Consider the following 14,499-nt stretch of genomic DNA (forward strand, 5'->3'; position numbering starts at 1 on the left):
GCTGCTAACGGGCGTTGATATATCAATGGGGACAGGTGAAAATGTGTGCCCCGACCGGGACTTGAACCCAGGATCTCCTGCTTACATGGCAGACACACTATCCATTTGAGCCATCGAGGGCATGTCCGAAAGAACAGACACCATATCCATATAATTGTATAGTTCTGGCAACACCGGCCATGACCTTCTTCTTCTGTGCGGATGCACACATATTCTCCAAACTCTTATGGGACTTTGTATGAATGTCTTCCACAAGTAATGAGTGTGTTGGGGTGGGACACTACAAATGTAGTGTGTGGACATACAAGGTGAGAATGTGGGTCTCTTGGGAGGCATGCACGAGATGGTCCCTGCAGTTGCTCTATCCTCTGTGTTCTCGGTGGCTCAGATGGATAGAGCGTCTGCCATGTAAGCAGGAGATCCCGGGTTCGAGTCCCGGTCGGGGCACACAGTTTCACCTGTCCCCATTGATATATATCAATGCCTGTTAGCAGCTGAAAGTATTAATATAATTCTAATTGTGATGTTCATTGTGTACACACTCTGCTACTTAATTAGCTACTGCTTTTGTGTAGTGTACCCCCTGATCTTTGAATCGGGCTTACATAGTTCTACAAAGTAAAGATCTTTACAGAAGCAGTGGAGTATCTTGATACTATCCACCATCTGTCTCCAAAATGGGTAGTCCTAGTCACATTGGGATATATACTGTCAGTAGGAAGCTCTGCTTTCACCGTATGAACGAGATTCGTGATCTTCACCTCATCAGCTAGTTGCTTGTGGGGAATGGGGATAGTTGTATAATGGTAGGTATCTGATGTCATTGGTACTGACATGAGGTGAAAATTGTTAACCTGCACCCCAAATAGGCATCAGTACAACTTTTGTAGCAAGGTAATGTTATATAAAGTTCACGGCATGACTTACACCTTGTCTTGGGTCATTGTATTGGCTCTAATTGTTTGATGATGAAATGACTGACATTTTATATAAGATTAGCAGTCTCTTGATATATGTTGACTTGGATGCTATAAATTCCGAGGACTTCCTCTCTTTTACAGTGGTAACTATACTTACGTAACTTTCTGGAGGAGTAGGATTCAAATCCCATCCAGACACCTGGTTTTGGTTTTCCATGCTTTGCCTTAATCAAGTAAGGTGATTGCTAGGAAGTTCCTTTAGCGAGAATATACTTTATTGCTTATGCTGTACTTCTCCTATATGAGCTTAAGCCCTCTCTGAAAAGACCTTGTTGTCAGTGGGACATTAAACCCTGATCTTTCTTCACCAGAAACATGTTGCAACTGTTCTGCCATTGTTTTAACACTGTTGTGTGCACTGTCTTTTAAAAACATCGAAGACTGAAAATTATGCTTGCATTCAAGAGTGTGTCAGTCAAAGATAATTAAAAGTTGATGAAATGGGAGCACTTAGAATAGTGTTGTGAGAATTTGTTTTATCTGACATTTTGTGGAACATGGTGAATATTATCAAATTGTGGGATATAATTTGTGCAGCATACATACGTAAATTTTGTGTGTAATTGACGTGTTACAGGATGACTGAACCAGCAGGTGGCTCGGATAAAAGTTTTGGCACTGATGTTGCTGGAAATGCAGTATCAGGGAGATCAGAAAAATCTGCTACGTTGGCAAATCTGAAAGCATTGTTCCAGCACCAGTTTGATAATGAGATCATTACTTGTGTAGCTGCAAGTTTTGGATGGAATGGTAAGTGGTATTTTTCTAAATATTCTATATTCTGACAAATTTAATGACAGTGATAATTGGTGTGAAATTCGTGTTATCTCATTTTTCGTTATGTGAAATGAAAGGGCTGACTGTTTGGGTAATAGTTTTTCTAAGTTGATTTACTGCTTTAAAATTGGGCTGCTAGTTTTACCACCTACATTTAATGGCACCTGAAATAGTTGTGGACCTTGTAGTGATGATCAGAAATATATTAAGTCACTTTGTCATTAAAAAATCCTGTAGTGGTTCTCAATTCAAAGTGAGGAGAGCTATTAAGTTCACCGGCAATACCTTCTGATATCATCTTGCTTCTCCATTCATTGACAGTACGCTTTTCAGTCACATTTTGTTGTTTACAATGAGGTATTTGTGAAATATGAACTAGAAGTAGAAAATAAAAGCCTATACAATACAGATGGGTAAAGCTATAATAATGAAAAAGTAAACACTATCTGATGGAGATGTAAACTAAAACTGAAAGTTTCAGGACCACTGATTCTTGATGTAGAGGTAATGGGAGAACAGTATGAAAATGTGATAGAAAGGAAGGCAGATCAATCAGAACCTGGGATTGATAGAAATTCATGAAATTTAGCTGCCTGTGGGTGGTTCCAAACTAAAGAAAGCAGGATCAGATAAAAACTAAAGGTCAGAAATTTCAGTAATCTCTTTGCATGTGTTAAATCACCAGCAGAATAGTATAAGTAAGTAGTTATGCAAGTATAGGTTGTTTGGTTTAAATGGGCATACAATCATTTATTTATTGATGTGTTTTTATCCTCACCCACCTCATGATTTTTCTCTCTGTTTTGCTGGTTGTGGGTATGATCTGAATAGATTGTTAATTTTCCATGCCAGTTTTGTATCTCTTGCCCATTACCAATTTTCTTACCTTAATTTCATTCTTTCTTCATTGTGTGTTTGTGGATGGGACGGGGGAGGGGGGGAGGTGGGGGGGGGGGGGAGGTGGTAAAGCTGCCTCCTTCCAGATGATTGGTTTGAACACCACACTGCTTTACTAGTCATGGTCCGGCCCTGAAGCTGGTGTACCCTTGCCCTCCTCAGACTGAGTGAGACACTTGAAAAAGACCAGCTCCTGTAAAAATATCAAATCTCCCACCCTTCAGCCCCCCTCGCCATCCACCCACTCCTCTCCCAAAACAGTATCTGTTTGGACTCTGAAACTTAATCCAAGTGCCACCTAGTGGCAGCTTCCAAAATGGGCAGGTCAGACTGTCCAATATAGTCTGCTCCCTGCCGGGAGACCTTGCAACCTACGTGCGGAAGTGGATCTCCCAGGTCTTCTGTGTGCGCAGTTAGGATTAGCTGCCGTTGTAATGGCTGAAGCAGGTGGCTTTGAGACCCCGTAGTGGACAGACAGGCGTGTATGTCTCCCACCTAAGCCAGGAGCCGCAGTTGGCGGGTTGCCTATGCATATTGTAGAGTTTATTCTAATAAACACTTATAATGTACAATTTGTTCCATCCAGTTATTGTGAGTGGAAATAAGGGGAGGACGGTGAGTCCTCTCGCACTGTACACTCAAACTCCAATGTATCACCACGGGAAGAAGAGCCTGTGCGTACATTTTCCGGTCCTCCGGGCTGGATTCAGTGACCACGTGGAATTGACATTCGTGCTTATTCATTTTCTGGTATTTGTGAACTTTTAAAAAACCACTTGTGAGCTGCGCACGTTATTGGTTTCATTGGTGAGCGCTAATGAGTGTCCCTAGGCCTGTTCGAGACTTTGACGATAACAGCCTTAACAACGGTGAACGGGGACATATTTGTGAACGTTTAATGTGTCTCAAACTCAAACGTGAGAAGCACAGAAACATGTCAGTGCCAGCATCATCGGTGACGTCACCTCCTGCTCCTGCCGAAACTTCGCACCTTCAGAGACTGCAATGCCCGCCACGCCAGCTGCCAGTGCCCATGACGGTGCTGCTGTTCCAGTCCGTACTGCCTCGTACTGCCACTGCAGCCTGGTAAGTGCAACTGTTGGCTTCCTTCTATCATCTTCCCAATCCTAAACTGGAACCCTCAGAGAAATAGAAATTAGTCAAGCAGAGAGGTGTAGCAAAGGCCACTCTCTCGTGCTTAGCGAGCTTCGTGCAGTCTGTGGACAGTGCCAGCATCAAAATGCTGGAATCAAAATTAAGTCGATTGACTCGTATTCAGACTGATTTTGAGTCATCTCAAACACGGCTGGAAATTGAAGACGAATCAGCAGATCATAGTAAAGACAGGGCAGAATTCGAGGATTCGTGTCACTTTGTTGAATCCACTATCAAGGGTTCAATGAAGAGGTACACCCAGCTTTTGCAGCCTTTATGCTCGAATCCATCAGGTAGTGTCAGTTCTTTGAAACTACATTTTTGAGTCTCATTGTGAATAACAATTAAATTGATGACAATCAAAAACTTCATTACCTTAGTTTGTCTTTACGAGGTGAAGCTAAAGACCTGTCGAAACGTATACCTGCCACAGCAGGAAACCTATCTAAGACCCAAAAATAATTGCAGCCACACATGCTAAGGCTTTTGTTGGCCTTACCTACGGTCGATCATGGTGCAGCGATCGATTATAGGCAACTAATTAATCACGTATGTAGCCATTTGAAGGCCTTAGAAGCTCTCGGACCTGATGTTCCACTTCGTGAAGTTATTCTTTCAGAAGAGATTCTGGCTAGTATGCGGCCTACGGATCATCATGAGTGGGAGGTAAAGATGTCTGGGTCGACATTCACCACATTAAATCAACTAATAGATTTTTTGGAAACAACACCTCAAGGGACCTGCAAGGAAATGCCAATAATTCAAGTCAAATGAGACGTGAAGAGGGCTCATCTGGCTAATGCTGATACTGAGAAGTCACGTAATTTTTGTAGTGAACCTCATATTATCACTAAATGCAAGGGGTTTCAATCACTAAATGTTGATGAGTGACAGGCATATGTGACAAAAAATAAGCTTTGTTTTTTGTGCATCTGCTCTGGTCATTTCTCGACTAAATGCAAGATTTCTCCTTGTAAGACATGTAAGGGAAGGCACAACATACTGCTCCACAAGCCTGCTGACCCAAGGAATGGGCAGAATAGTAAATCAGGAGGCCATTCCTTGGCCCATCAAGCTATGACCGGGAAATCAAACCTCCATTGTGATGTTTTGTTGCCAGCAGCTGTTGTCAACATTAAGGACAGCATGGGTTGACAGCAGGTTTGCAGAGTTCTGCTAGATCAGGCTGTTCCAGCTCGTCGGCTCCGTTGTGAGCCGCGGAGTGCTCCCTGCTCCAGGGAGCCGCGTCGCTCGCTATGACCAGTCAAGTGGGCCGGCACGCCGGCACGTGGCACGGCTGGCTGAGGCAGGCGGCAAGGCAAGCGTTTTGATGAGCCAGCTGCGTCTTACAGGATCTACAACATCATACCCTTAGCTGCTAAGACGTGGTGGCATGCTACACCAGGAAATACGATGTTCGGGAAATAAATAAGAAACAATTGTTCCACAGGAAATTGCATACTAAATTTATTGGGCCTCTGTAGCTTGACATTTTCTTTGCATTACAAGATCAGAAATATCAGGCGTCAAAGTGTTCGCAGTGTTGCATCCTGAAGAAACGAGCTTTCCTTACTTTTTACTCTTTTCATTGCTGAGAAAAGCTGCTCACAACAATACATAGATACAAACATGCACATGGTCTGAGCGGTATTGTCGTGAAGCTAGGGAAATGTTTTTTGCTGTAATGAACGATATCATCGTGACAAATGCAACGTGTTGTAGTACCTCTCTTTCAACAAAGTTGACTTTTGCAAATCAATAAGCTCCAATTGAAGTGACGATGACAAGTCATCGGGGGAAACTGAAAAAGGAGTGCTGAACACCTAAGTTCCATTTCCAATCTAGTGAGGTCTGGGAATTGTGTTTCAAACGACGTGATGAGCTGCTTTAACTTTGCTTGGTAATCGCCGAAAGTAGTACCTTCAGGTACTTTTAAAGAAGCAAGACGATTGAAGAACGTTAAATGTCCATTACTCATCTGCCTCTCAAATAAACGTAACTTGTCCATGAACGCTCTGATCTGGTCGTGCATGTCAACGATTAGCTGCCCTTTGACCTGCAATGACAGATTTAAATTAATCAGATGCATAGTTATGTCAGCTAGGAACGCCAGGTCTGACATCCATTTCATATCTTTAAGACAACGCATTTCTTCCCCTTTCATTTCGAGAAAAAGGGATATTTCCTCACGAATGGCAAAGGAAACATCAAGAACTTTTCCCCGACTCAGCCAACGAACTGTACTGTGGTAAGGTATATCCCCATACTCCGCTTCGATATCTTTCAGGAATCCTTTGAATTGGCGATGATTCATACTGTGACGCCGCACAAAATTCACACACTTCACATCTTTCATTACGCCACCTAGCTGTACTGTTTCAGCGCACAGTGCCTCTTGGAGAATAAAACAATGAAGAGTCATAATGTCTTTCCTGAATTCGTCCCTGAGTTTATTTTTCAAACGAGAAGCAAAACCTTGGTGACGCCCGATCATTTGTGGTGCACCGTCTGTTGCTACAGAATGGAGCTTATCCCACGGCAAATTCATGTTGTCCACTGATTCACAAATAGTTTCAAAAATGTCACGTTATGTTGCGGTGTAATCGAGTGGTACCACATCCAAGAGTTCTTCAGTTACTTGCAGCTCCATGTCGACACCACGCACCAAGACTGCAAGCTGAGCACAGTCCGATATGTTGGTACTTTCGCCAAGCACTAGCGAAAATGCAACAAAGCTCTCCGCCTTTTTCCTGAGCTGTGTCTAAATCCGCTGCCATGTTCAGGATTCGACGTGACATTGTTTGCTTCGACAGGCAAACCCCTTCAATTGCCTGCACCTCCCTTGGAAACAAGCATTCTGCAACTGCTACCATGCACGATTTTACGAGTGGTCCCACCGAAAACGGCTTGCCACTCGTCGCAATGATGTGAGCGACCCTGTAGCTTGCTCGGATTGCAGATTCAGTAGTGTTTTCTCCGCTCTCATTCACCTGAAAATTATAAACGCATTACAGAACACAAACTATGTTGCATGTTTTGATATCCTCCATATTATGAAACTGTTTTTAAACTTAAGTCTCCTGGTATGTCGTTCTTAAGCCTGGCTACCAGTTCTCCGCATGCAACGCCTTCTACCTGATCGTAGTGCGCTGCGTGAAGACGTATATAATGTCGTTGTATATTGTACCTCTTTGCAGAATTAAACACTTCATGACATACAAGACACTGCGGACGACCATCCCTCTCAATGAATAGAAAGGTATCCTCCAATAGAGGTACAGGGCTCCCGCGGCTAGTCATAGCTGTCATTGAACACGGATTATTGCATCAGTTGCGGCTGCATGCGGCCAGGGGCCAGTGAGTTCGCTTTCCCCCTCCACGCTGGCTCCGAGCTGCCGCAGTGAGCGCTCCGGAGCGCTCCGGCTCCCTGGAGCTCGGTTGGAACAGCCTGTGCTAGATAGTGCAAGTCAGCTATCATTTATATCTAAGGGCATGGCAGAGAAATTAAAACTGAAACAAAGTAAACATTCATTTCTTGTGAAGGATGTAAACAATGCCTCTGCAGCCTCAGTGTCTTACATGTGCAATGTTGAACTGTTGTTAGGCTCAATGACTTTCATGTTAGAACCACTTGTGCTATCATAGACAATGTCACCAGTGACCTACCAGAGAACAAGATAGTTACAAGGTCCTGGAGTGTCTCATGTAATATTCTGCTCACTGGTCCAGAATTCAACAAGCCTGCCACAGTAGATTTAATTCTTGGTGCTGAGGTTTTCTTTGATGTTCCTTGTAAGGAAAGGCTGGTGAAACCAAGTCATCCTTCACTGATCAAAACAAAATTTGGCTGGATTTTGTCTGGTAGGATGCCTTCAGTTGCATGTAACGTACCTCGTTCTACAGTGACCTCGTGCTTTGTTAGAGGTGACAGTTCAGATGCCAAACTGCAGAGGTTTCTGGAGTTAGAGGAACTGTTTACAAAAACAGTGAGTAAGGTGGATAAAATATGTGAGGCTCACTTTCAGCACCACTTGGCACTAGATGAAGAAGGGAGATTTGTGGTTCGACTGTCAGTGAAACTGTAAACCCTTAGGTGAATCACAACAACAAGCCTCTTGGAGACTGATGCATCTTGAGAGGAGATTTAAAGGGCAACCGAATCTGCAGAAGGGATATGCTGCATTCATTCATGCATGAATGTGCTGAACTGTAACACATGGAGATCTGTACTTCTCAAGGTATTATTGATCCAAGGTGTTACCTTCCACATCATGCTGTCTTCAAAAAATGCAACCCCACTACTAAGTTGAGGGTAGTATTTGATGGCTCCGCTGCTACTTCTAATGGAGTATCTTTCAATGATGTCTTGATGGTTGGTCCCACTGTCCAGCCAGACTTATTTTCCATTATTATAAAATTTCGCTCCTTTAATGTGGCTCTGTAGGCTGACATATCAAAAATGTATTTCCAAGTGTGTCTCTTTCCTGATGATAGGAACTTCCAGAGAATTCTGTGGCAGAAACACCGCCTGAGCCGATGCAAGGATATAGACTATGTACACTCACTTATGGAATCACTGCTGCTGTCTTTCTTGTTACCAGATGTCTTCAACAGTTGGCTTTGGAAAATCGAAACAGGTTTGCAATGGCATCGCAAGTGTTGATGTCTAGCATTTATATGCATGACTTCTTAGTTGGATCAGCTATGGAAGCTGAAGCTCAGGAACTTCAAACTCAGCTGACTCAACTACTTGCTTCTGAGGAGTTTCCACTGAGGAAATGGTGTTACAGCAGTCACAAGGTCATGGAAAAATTTCCTGTGCAGTACAGAGAAACGTCTTTGCTTTGTCATCTTACTGATGAGCAAGCCATAAAAACATTAGGGATATTATGGCACCCTGGCTCTGACACATTCCAGTGCCATGTGCAGCTGAATAGTCGTCGGCTCTCAAAGGCTACCAAGCGCAATGTCCTGCCTACAATAGCATCAGTGACCCACGAGGGCTTCTAGGTCCAGCGGTCATAAGAGGTAAATTGTTCTTGCAGCACTTGTGACAACTAAGCCTTGATTGGAATGAAAGTCTTCCATCCAACCTCACTGATGAATGGAATGCTGTTTGTGTGCAACTGCCTTCCCTAAATGGTATTTTGATTAACAGGATGATCATTCCTTGCCCCCAGTATGTTAAATTAGAAATTAATGGTTTTTGTGATGTGTCACAGTTGGCATTTGGTGCGTGTGTATACGTCAGATGTGTTCTTTTCTATAACAGTGTGCCGGTCTCATTGGCTGCAGCCAGATCTCGGGATGCCCCTGTGAAACAACAGTCTCTTCCATGACTGGCATTATGTGGTGCTCTGCTTCTTGCTCGACTCATTCACAGGGTGGCCAATGCCTTAGATATCGTAGATAGTGGCAACATTCATTTGTGGACGGACTCCCCAGTAGTTCTCTGTTGGCTGCAGCATAGTCCTGGAAAACTTTTTTATTTATTTATTTACACTTCAAGTTCCATAGGGCCAAATTGAGGAGCAAATCTCCAAGGTCATGGAACGTGTCAGTACTTGAAATTACAATGTAAAAGTAATAACAGATAAAAATAAATGTTTATGAACCCTAAAAAAGTCAGTCCATAAGTTCAAGTAAACACAATCAACAATACAATAGGAATCAGCTTAATTTTTCAAGGAAATTCTCGACAGAATAGGAGGAGTGACCCATGAGGAAACTCTTCAGTTTCAATTTGAAAGCACGTGGATTACTGCTAAGATTTTTGAATTTCACTGGCAGCTTATTGCTCGAGAGCTAAGAAAGTCTGATCCAAATGCAGGTTTGATTCCTGCCGAGTATTAACCGAGTGAAAGCTGCTTATTCTTGGGAATAAGCTAATATTGTTAACAAGAAATGACAATAAGGAATACATATATCGAGAGGCTAATGTGAAAATACCCAGACTCGTGAACAGGGGTTGACAAGAGGTACGGGAAGTTAACACCACTTATTGCCCGAACCACCCGTTTCTGAGTCAAAAATATCCATTTAGAATGGGAAGAGTTACCCCAAAATATAATACCATATGACATAAGCGAATGAAAATAAGCAAAGTAGACTAATTTTCTTGTTGAATGATCACTAACTTCTGATACCATTCGAATAGTAAAAATGGCCGTATTAAGTCTTTGATCAAGATCCTGAATGTGGGCTTTCAACGACAGCTTACTATCTATCTGAACACCTAGAAATTTGAACTGTTCAGTTTCACTAACCATATGCCCGTTCTGTGAAATTAAAACTTCAGGTTTTGTTGAATTGTGTGTTAGAAACTGTAAAAACTGTGTCTTACTGTGATTTAGCGTTAGTTTATTTTCTACAAGCCATGAACTTAGGTCATGTACTGCACTATTTGAAACTGGGCCAATGTTGCACACATCATCCTTTAATACCAAGTGTCATCAGCAAACAGAAATATTTTAGAGTTACCTGTAATACTAGAGGGCATATCATTTATATAAATAAGGGACAGTCAGCCACAACACTGATCCCTGGGGCACCCCCCACTTGACTGTACCCCACTCAGACCCCACATCACAGCCATTCTCAACATTTTGCCTTTGCTCTTGCTGCCTGTTGCTAAAGTAAGAGGTGAACCGTTTGTGAGCTACTCCCCATATTCTGTAATGGTCCAACTTCTGGAGCAATATTTTGTGATCAACGCAATCAAATGCCTTTGTTAAATTAAAAAATATGCCAAGCGTTCGAAACCTTGTGTTTAGCCCATCCAATATCTCACAGAGAAAAGAGAATATAGCATTTTGAGTTGTTAAATGACTTCTAAAGCTGAACTGTACATTTGATAGCAAATTGTGTGATATAAAATGATCAATTATCGTTACGTACATGGCCTTTTGAAAAACTTTTGCAAACACTGATGGCATAGAAATAGGTCTAAAATCATTATCCCTTTCTCCCTTTTTATAAAGCACCTTTACTACTGAGTATTTTAATCGCTCAGGAAGCTGACCTTGTAAAGAAAAAATTACAAATATAGCTAAATACGGGGCTAACATGTGAAGCACGGTACTTCAATATTCTGCTAGACACTCCATCATAACCATGAGAGTCCTTAGTCTTCAGTGATTTAATTATTGACTCTATCCCCCTCTTGCCTGTATAGCAGAGGAGTATTTCAGACATCAGTCTCAGAGAGGCATTTGCCAAGAAAGTTAAATGATTTCCTGTAGAAACTAAATTTTTGTTTAATTCACCAGCAGTGCTCAGAAAATGATTGTTAAATATTGTACATATATCTGATTTATAAGTAAGAGAAATATTTTTACTGCGAACTGACTATATCGTCGACCTTGTGCTGCTGACCAGACGCTTCCTTCACAACTGACCATGTGGTTTTAATTTTATCCTGTGAATTAGCTATCCTATTTGCATACCACATACTCTTTGCCTTCCTAATAACATTTTTAAGCACCTTACAGTACTGTTTGTAATGGGCTACTGTAGCTTGATTGTGACTACTTCTAAAATTTTGATATAATTCCCGCTTTGTTCTACAAGATATCCTTATCCCACTAGTCAACCACCCGGGCTGCCTATTACTGCTAGTACCCTGTTTAGAACGTTCTAATAGAAAGCAACTCTCAAAGAGCATGAGAAATGTGTTAAGGAAAGCATTGTATTTATCATCTATGTTATCGGCACTATAAACATCCTGCTGCTCTTGTTCCTTGACAAGGTTTAAAAAACACTCTGTTGCTGTTGGATTAGCTTTCCTACATAGTTTGTAATTAAATATGACATTGGTTTGAGTACAAAAGTCTTTTAGTGTTAAAATCTGTGCATAATGGTCTGAAAGGCCATTCACGCTTTTACTTATAGAATGCCCATCTAGTAATAAAGAATGAATAAAAATATTGTCTGTGGCTGTGCTACTGTTCCTCTGCACCCTAGTTGAAAAAAACACAGTCTGTATCAGATCATATGAATTTAGGAGGTCTACCAACATCCTTTTTCTTGCACCATCATATACAAAATTAATATTGAAGTCACCAATTATGACTAATTTCTGGTACGTTCTACAAAGCGAATCAAGAACCCTCTCTAGCAGAAATGCTCTGAAATCAGTTAGGGGACATATAAACAACACCAATTAGAGGTTCAGTTTAACTAAATTCAACTGCCGCTGCACAATATTCAAATATCTGTTAAGTGCAGTGTCGTGATACATCTATGGGCTCAAATGGAATACTGTTTTTCACGTACATAGCCACTCCCCCACCCCGCATGGAACTCCTTAAGAAACAACCAGCTAATCTGGATCCTGGTAAAGGAAGCCTCTGAATTGCCAAATTATTTAAGTGGTGCTCTGATATACCAGTAATTTCAGAGTCAACATCTATAAGCAGTTCACTAACTTAATTTCTAACAGAGTCTCTGAAGCTGCTTTGAGGTCACTTTTCAGTGGTGATCTGGGCCGTCATGGCTATCCACTCGTGACCTCGACTGCAATACAAGTATCCTTGGTGTCAGTCATAAACTTGATGATGAATTGCTGTGTAAATATTCATCATTCAAGAAACCTTAGAGTTTTGACCTATGCACTGAGGTTTGCTAATAAAACTAGGCTTCAGCAATCAGACAGGATAACTGGGCCACTCACTCCACAGGAATGCCAAAACGCTATCAAAAGGGCCTTTGGCACAGTTCAACATAGTGAATATGGTGATGAGATCACTTCGTTGAAGGCCAGTTCCCCTATTCAACATAATAGCAAATTAAGGGATTTGCACCTGTTTGTTGATGCCAAAGGTATTTTATGAGTGGAAGGGAGATTAATGAATGCTGATGTACCATATGATGAGCGGCCTCCTATTATTGTACAGCCTAAGCATCATTTGACAAAAATTCTCGTAACAGATGAACACGAAAATCTGTTGCACGCTGAGTGACAACTTTTGTTGGCCATGTTGCGTAAGAGGTTTTGGATCCCCAATGGGCGTAACACAGTCAAATGAGTTATCAGGAAATATTTAAAATGCTTTAGGCTTAAGTCCAAGACAGAAGTTCAACTCGTGGGTCAGCTACCTGCAGCTAGAGTAAACCAGTCTCGTCCATTCCAGCACTGTGGAGTAGATTATGCAGGCCCTATTGCTGTAAATCATGGTGGAAGACGGAGTAAGGTTACTACCAAGGCTTATATTGCTTTATTCATGTGTATGGCACCCAGGGCCATCCACTTAGAATTAGTTAGTGACTTGGTAACAAGTTTTTTGGCCGCCCTCAGGAGATTCATTGCAAGAAGAGGGGAACCTCACATGTACAGCGACAGTGGCACCACATTTGTTGGTACAAACAATGAACTTAAATGTTTTTTTCTCTAATGATGCTACTGTTAATGGTGTGGTGAATTTTTCGATCTCAGAGGGAATCAGTTGGAGGTTCACTCCACCTCATGCCCCTCACTCTGGTGGACTGTGGGAGGTAGGAATCAAATGCATGAAGACGCATCCCAAAAGCATCATCAGCAATGCGGTACTGACATTTGGAGAACTGACTACTGTCTTAATTCAGATAGAAGCATGCTTGAATTCAAGACAGTTGTGTCTTCTCTCTGATGACCTAGGTTCTCCTGCCACTCTCACTCCTCGTCATTTCCTAATCGGACAGCCCCTTTGTGCTTATCCTGAACTCTCTGTCCTTGAGGTTCCCGCCAACAGGTTGCACAGATGGCAACTTGTACAGCAGTTGCATCAGTCCTTCTGGAAGACGTGGCCCACAGAGTACATAAATGATCTGCAGCAACGCAGAAAATGGACATTGGGAGTAGCATGGCAACCCCAGACCGGCGATCATGAACTGGTCAAGGAAGATAACTTGCCTCCCTTGGTGTGGAGGCTGGGTGTAATTGATCAGCTGTTTCCCAGTCCTGATAAGTGTGTGCATGTGGTGATGGTAAAAACTGCTAATGGCCAGATTAAGAGGCCTATAGCAAAATTGTGTCCCCTACCTAAGCAATGAATCAGTTCAGTGCTCCCTCAGATCTGTGTAGTGATGAATGATACATGCCCACTGCTAAATTTACCATTTACTGGAACAACCTCTTAATTCATAAGATCAGCTTGGGAAGCTGTGGATGTTTCTTGTGGACCAACTGCTCTTAGTACTGATTTTTATGTTTCTATGCAGTGTGATATTAATACTTTATTGTTTTGTGTCCTACATGTTAGTACCTATCATGTTTCACATGCAGTGTGACAGTGGTTTTTGGTGGTGTGGGCATCCCAAATCCTAGTGTATTCTTGTTTTATGTGCATTGATATTGTGTCTAGTTATATTTTTATTGTTTTCCTTGTCTTGGTTTTGTTGTTTGTTAAAATTATTGTTATTTATAAAATGAGAAAACTCATTTTAGAGTGGGAGTATGTTTGGACTCTGCAACTTACTCCAAGTGCCATCTAGTGGCAGCTTCCAAATTGGGTGGTCAGACTGTCCAGTATAGTCTGCTCCCTGTCGGGAGACCGTGCAACGTATGTACGGAAGTGGATGTCTCAGGTCCTTTGTGCATGCAGGTAGGATTAGCCATCGTTGTAACAGCCGAAGCAGGTAGCTTCAAGACCTCGTAGCAGACGGGCATGTATGTCTCCCAGCTAAGCCAGGAGCCACAGTTGACAAGCTGCCT

General features: G+C 42.1%; 1 protein-coding gene and 1 non-coding gene across 4 annotated transcripts in view; both read left to right on the forward strand.

The window, feature by feature from the left end:
• LOC126470280 (uncharacterized) overlaps positions 1 to 14,499 on the forward strand; it is a 171,492-nt gene that overhangs the window by 12,970 nt on the left and 144,023 nt on the right. For all 3 annotated transcript variants that reach the window (XM_050098031.1, XM_050098030.1, XM_050098029.1), the window contains exon 2: positions 1,558 to 1,730. In XM_050098031.1, the coding sequence (XP_049953988.1) occupies positions 1,559 to 1,730 (172 nt within the window). In that variant the 5' untranslated portion in view covers position 1,558. The remainder of the gene's footprint in view (positions 1 to 1,557; positions 1,731 to 14,499) is intronic.
• Positions 373 to 447, forward strand: Trnat-ugu (transfer RNA threonine (anticodon UGU)). Its single transcript has one exon. It is a non-coding gene; the product is annotated as a tRNA-Thr (tRNA).

The sequence above is a fragment of the Schistocerca serialis genome, chromosome 3 (assembly GCF_023864345.2).
Source record: "Schistocerca serialis cubense isolate TAMUIC-IGC-003099 chromosome 3, iqSchSeri2.2, whole genome shotgun sequence".
NCBI classification, from domain to species: Eukaryota; Metazoa; Arthropoda; class Insecta; order Orthoptera; family Acrididae; genus Schistocerca; species Schistocerca serialis.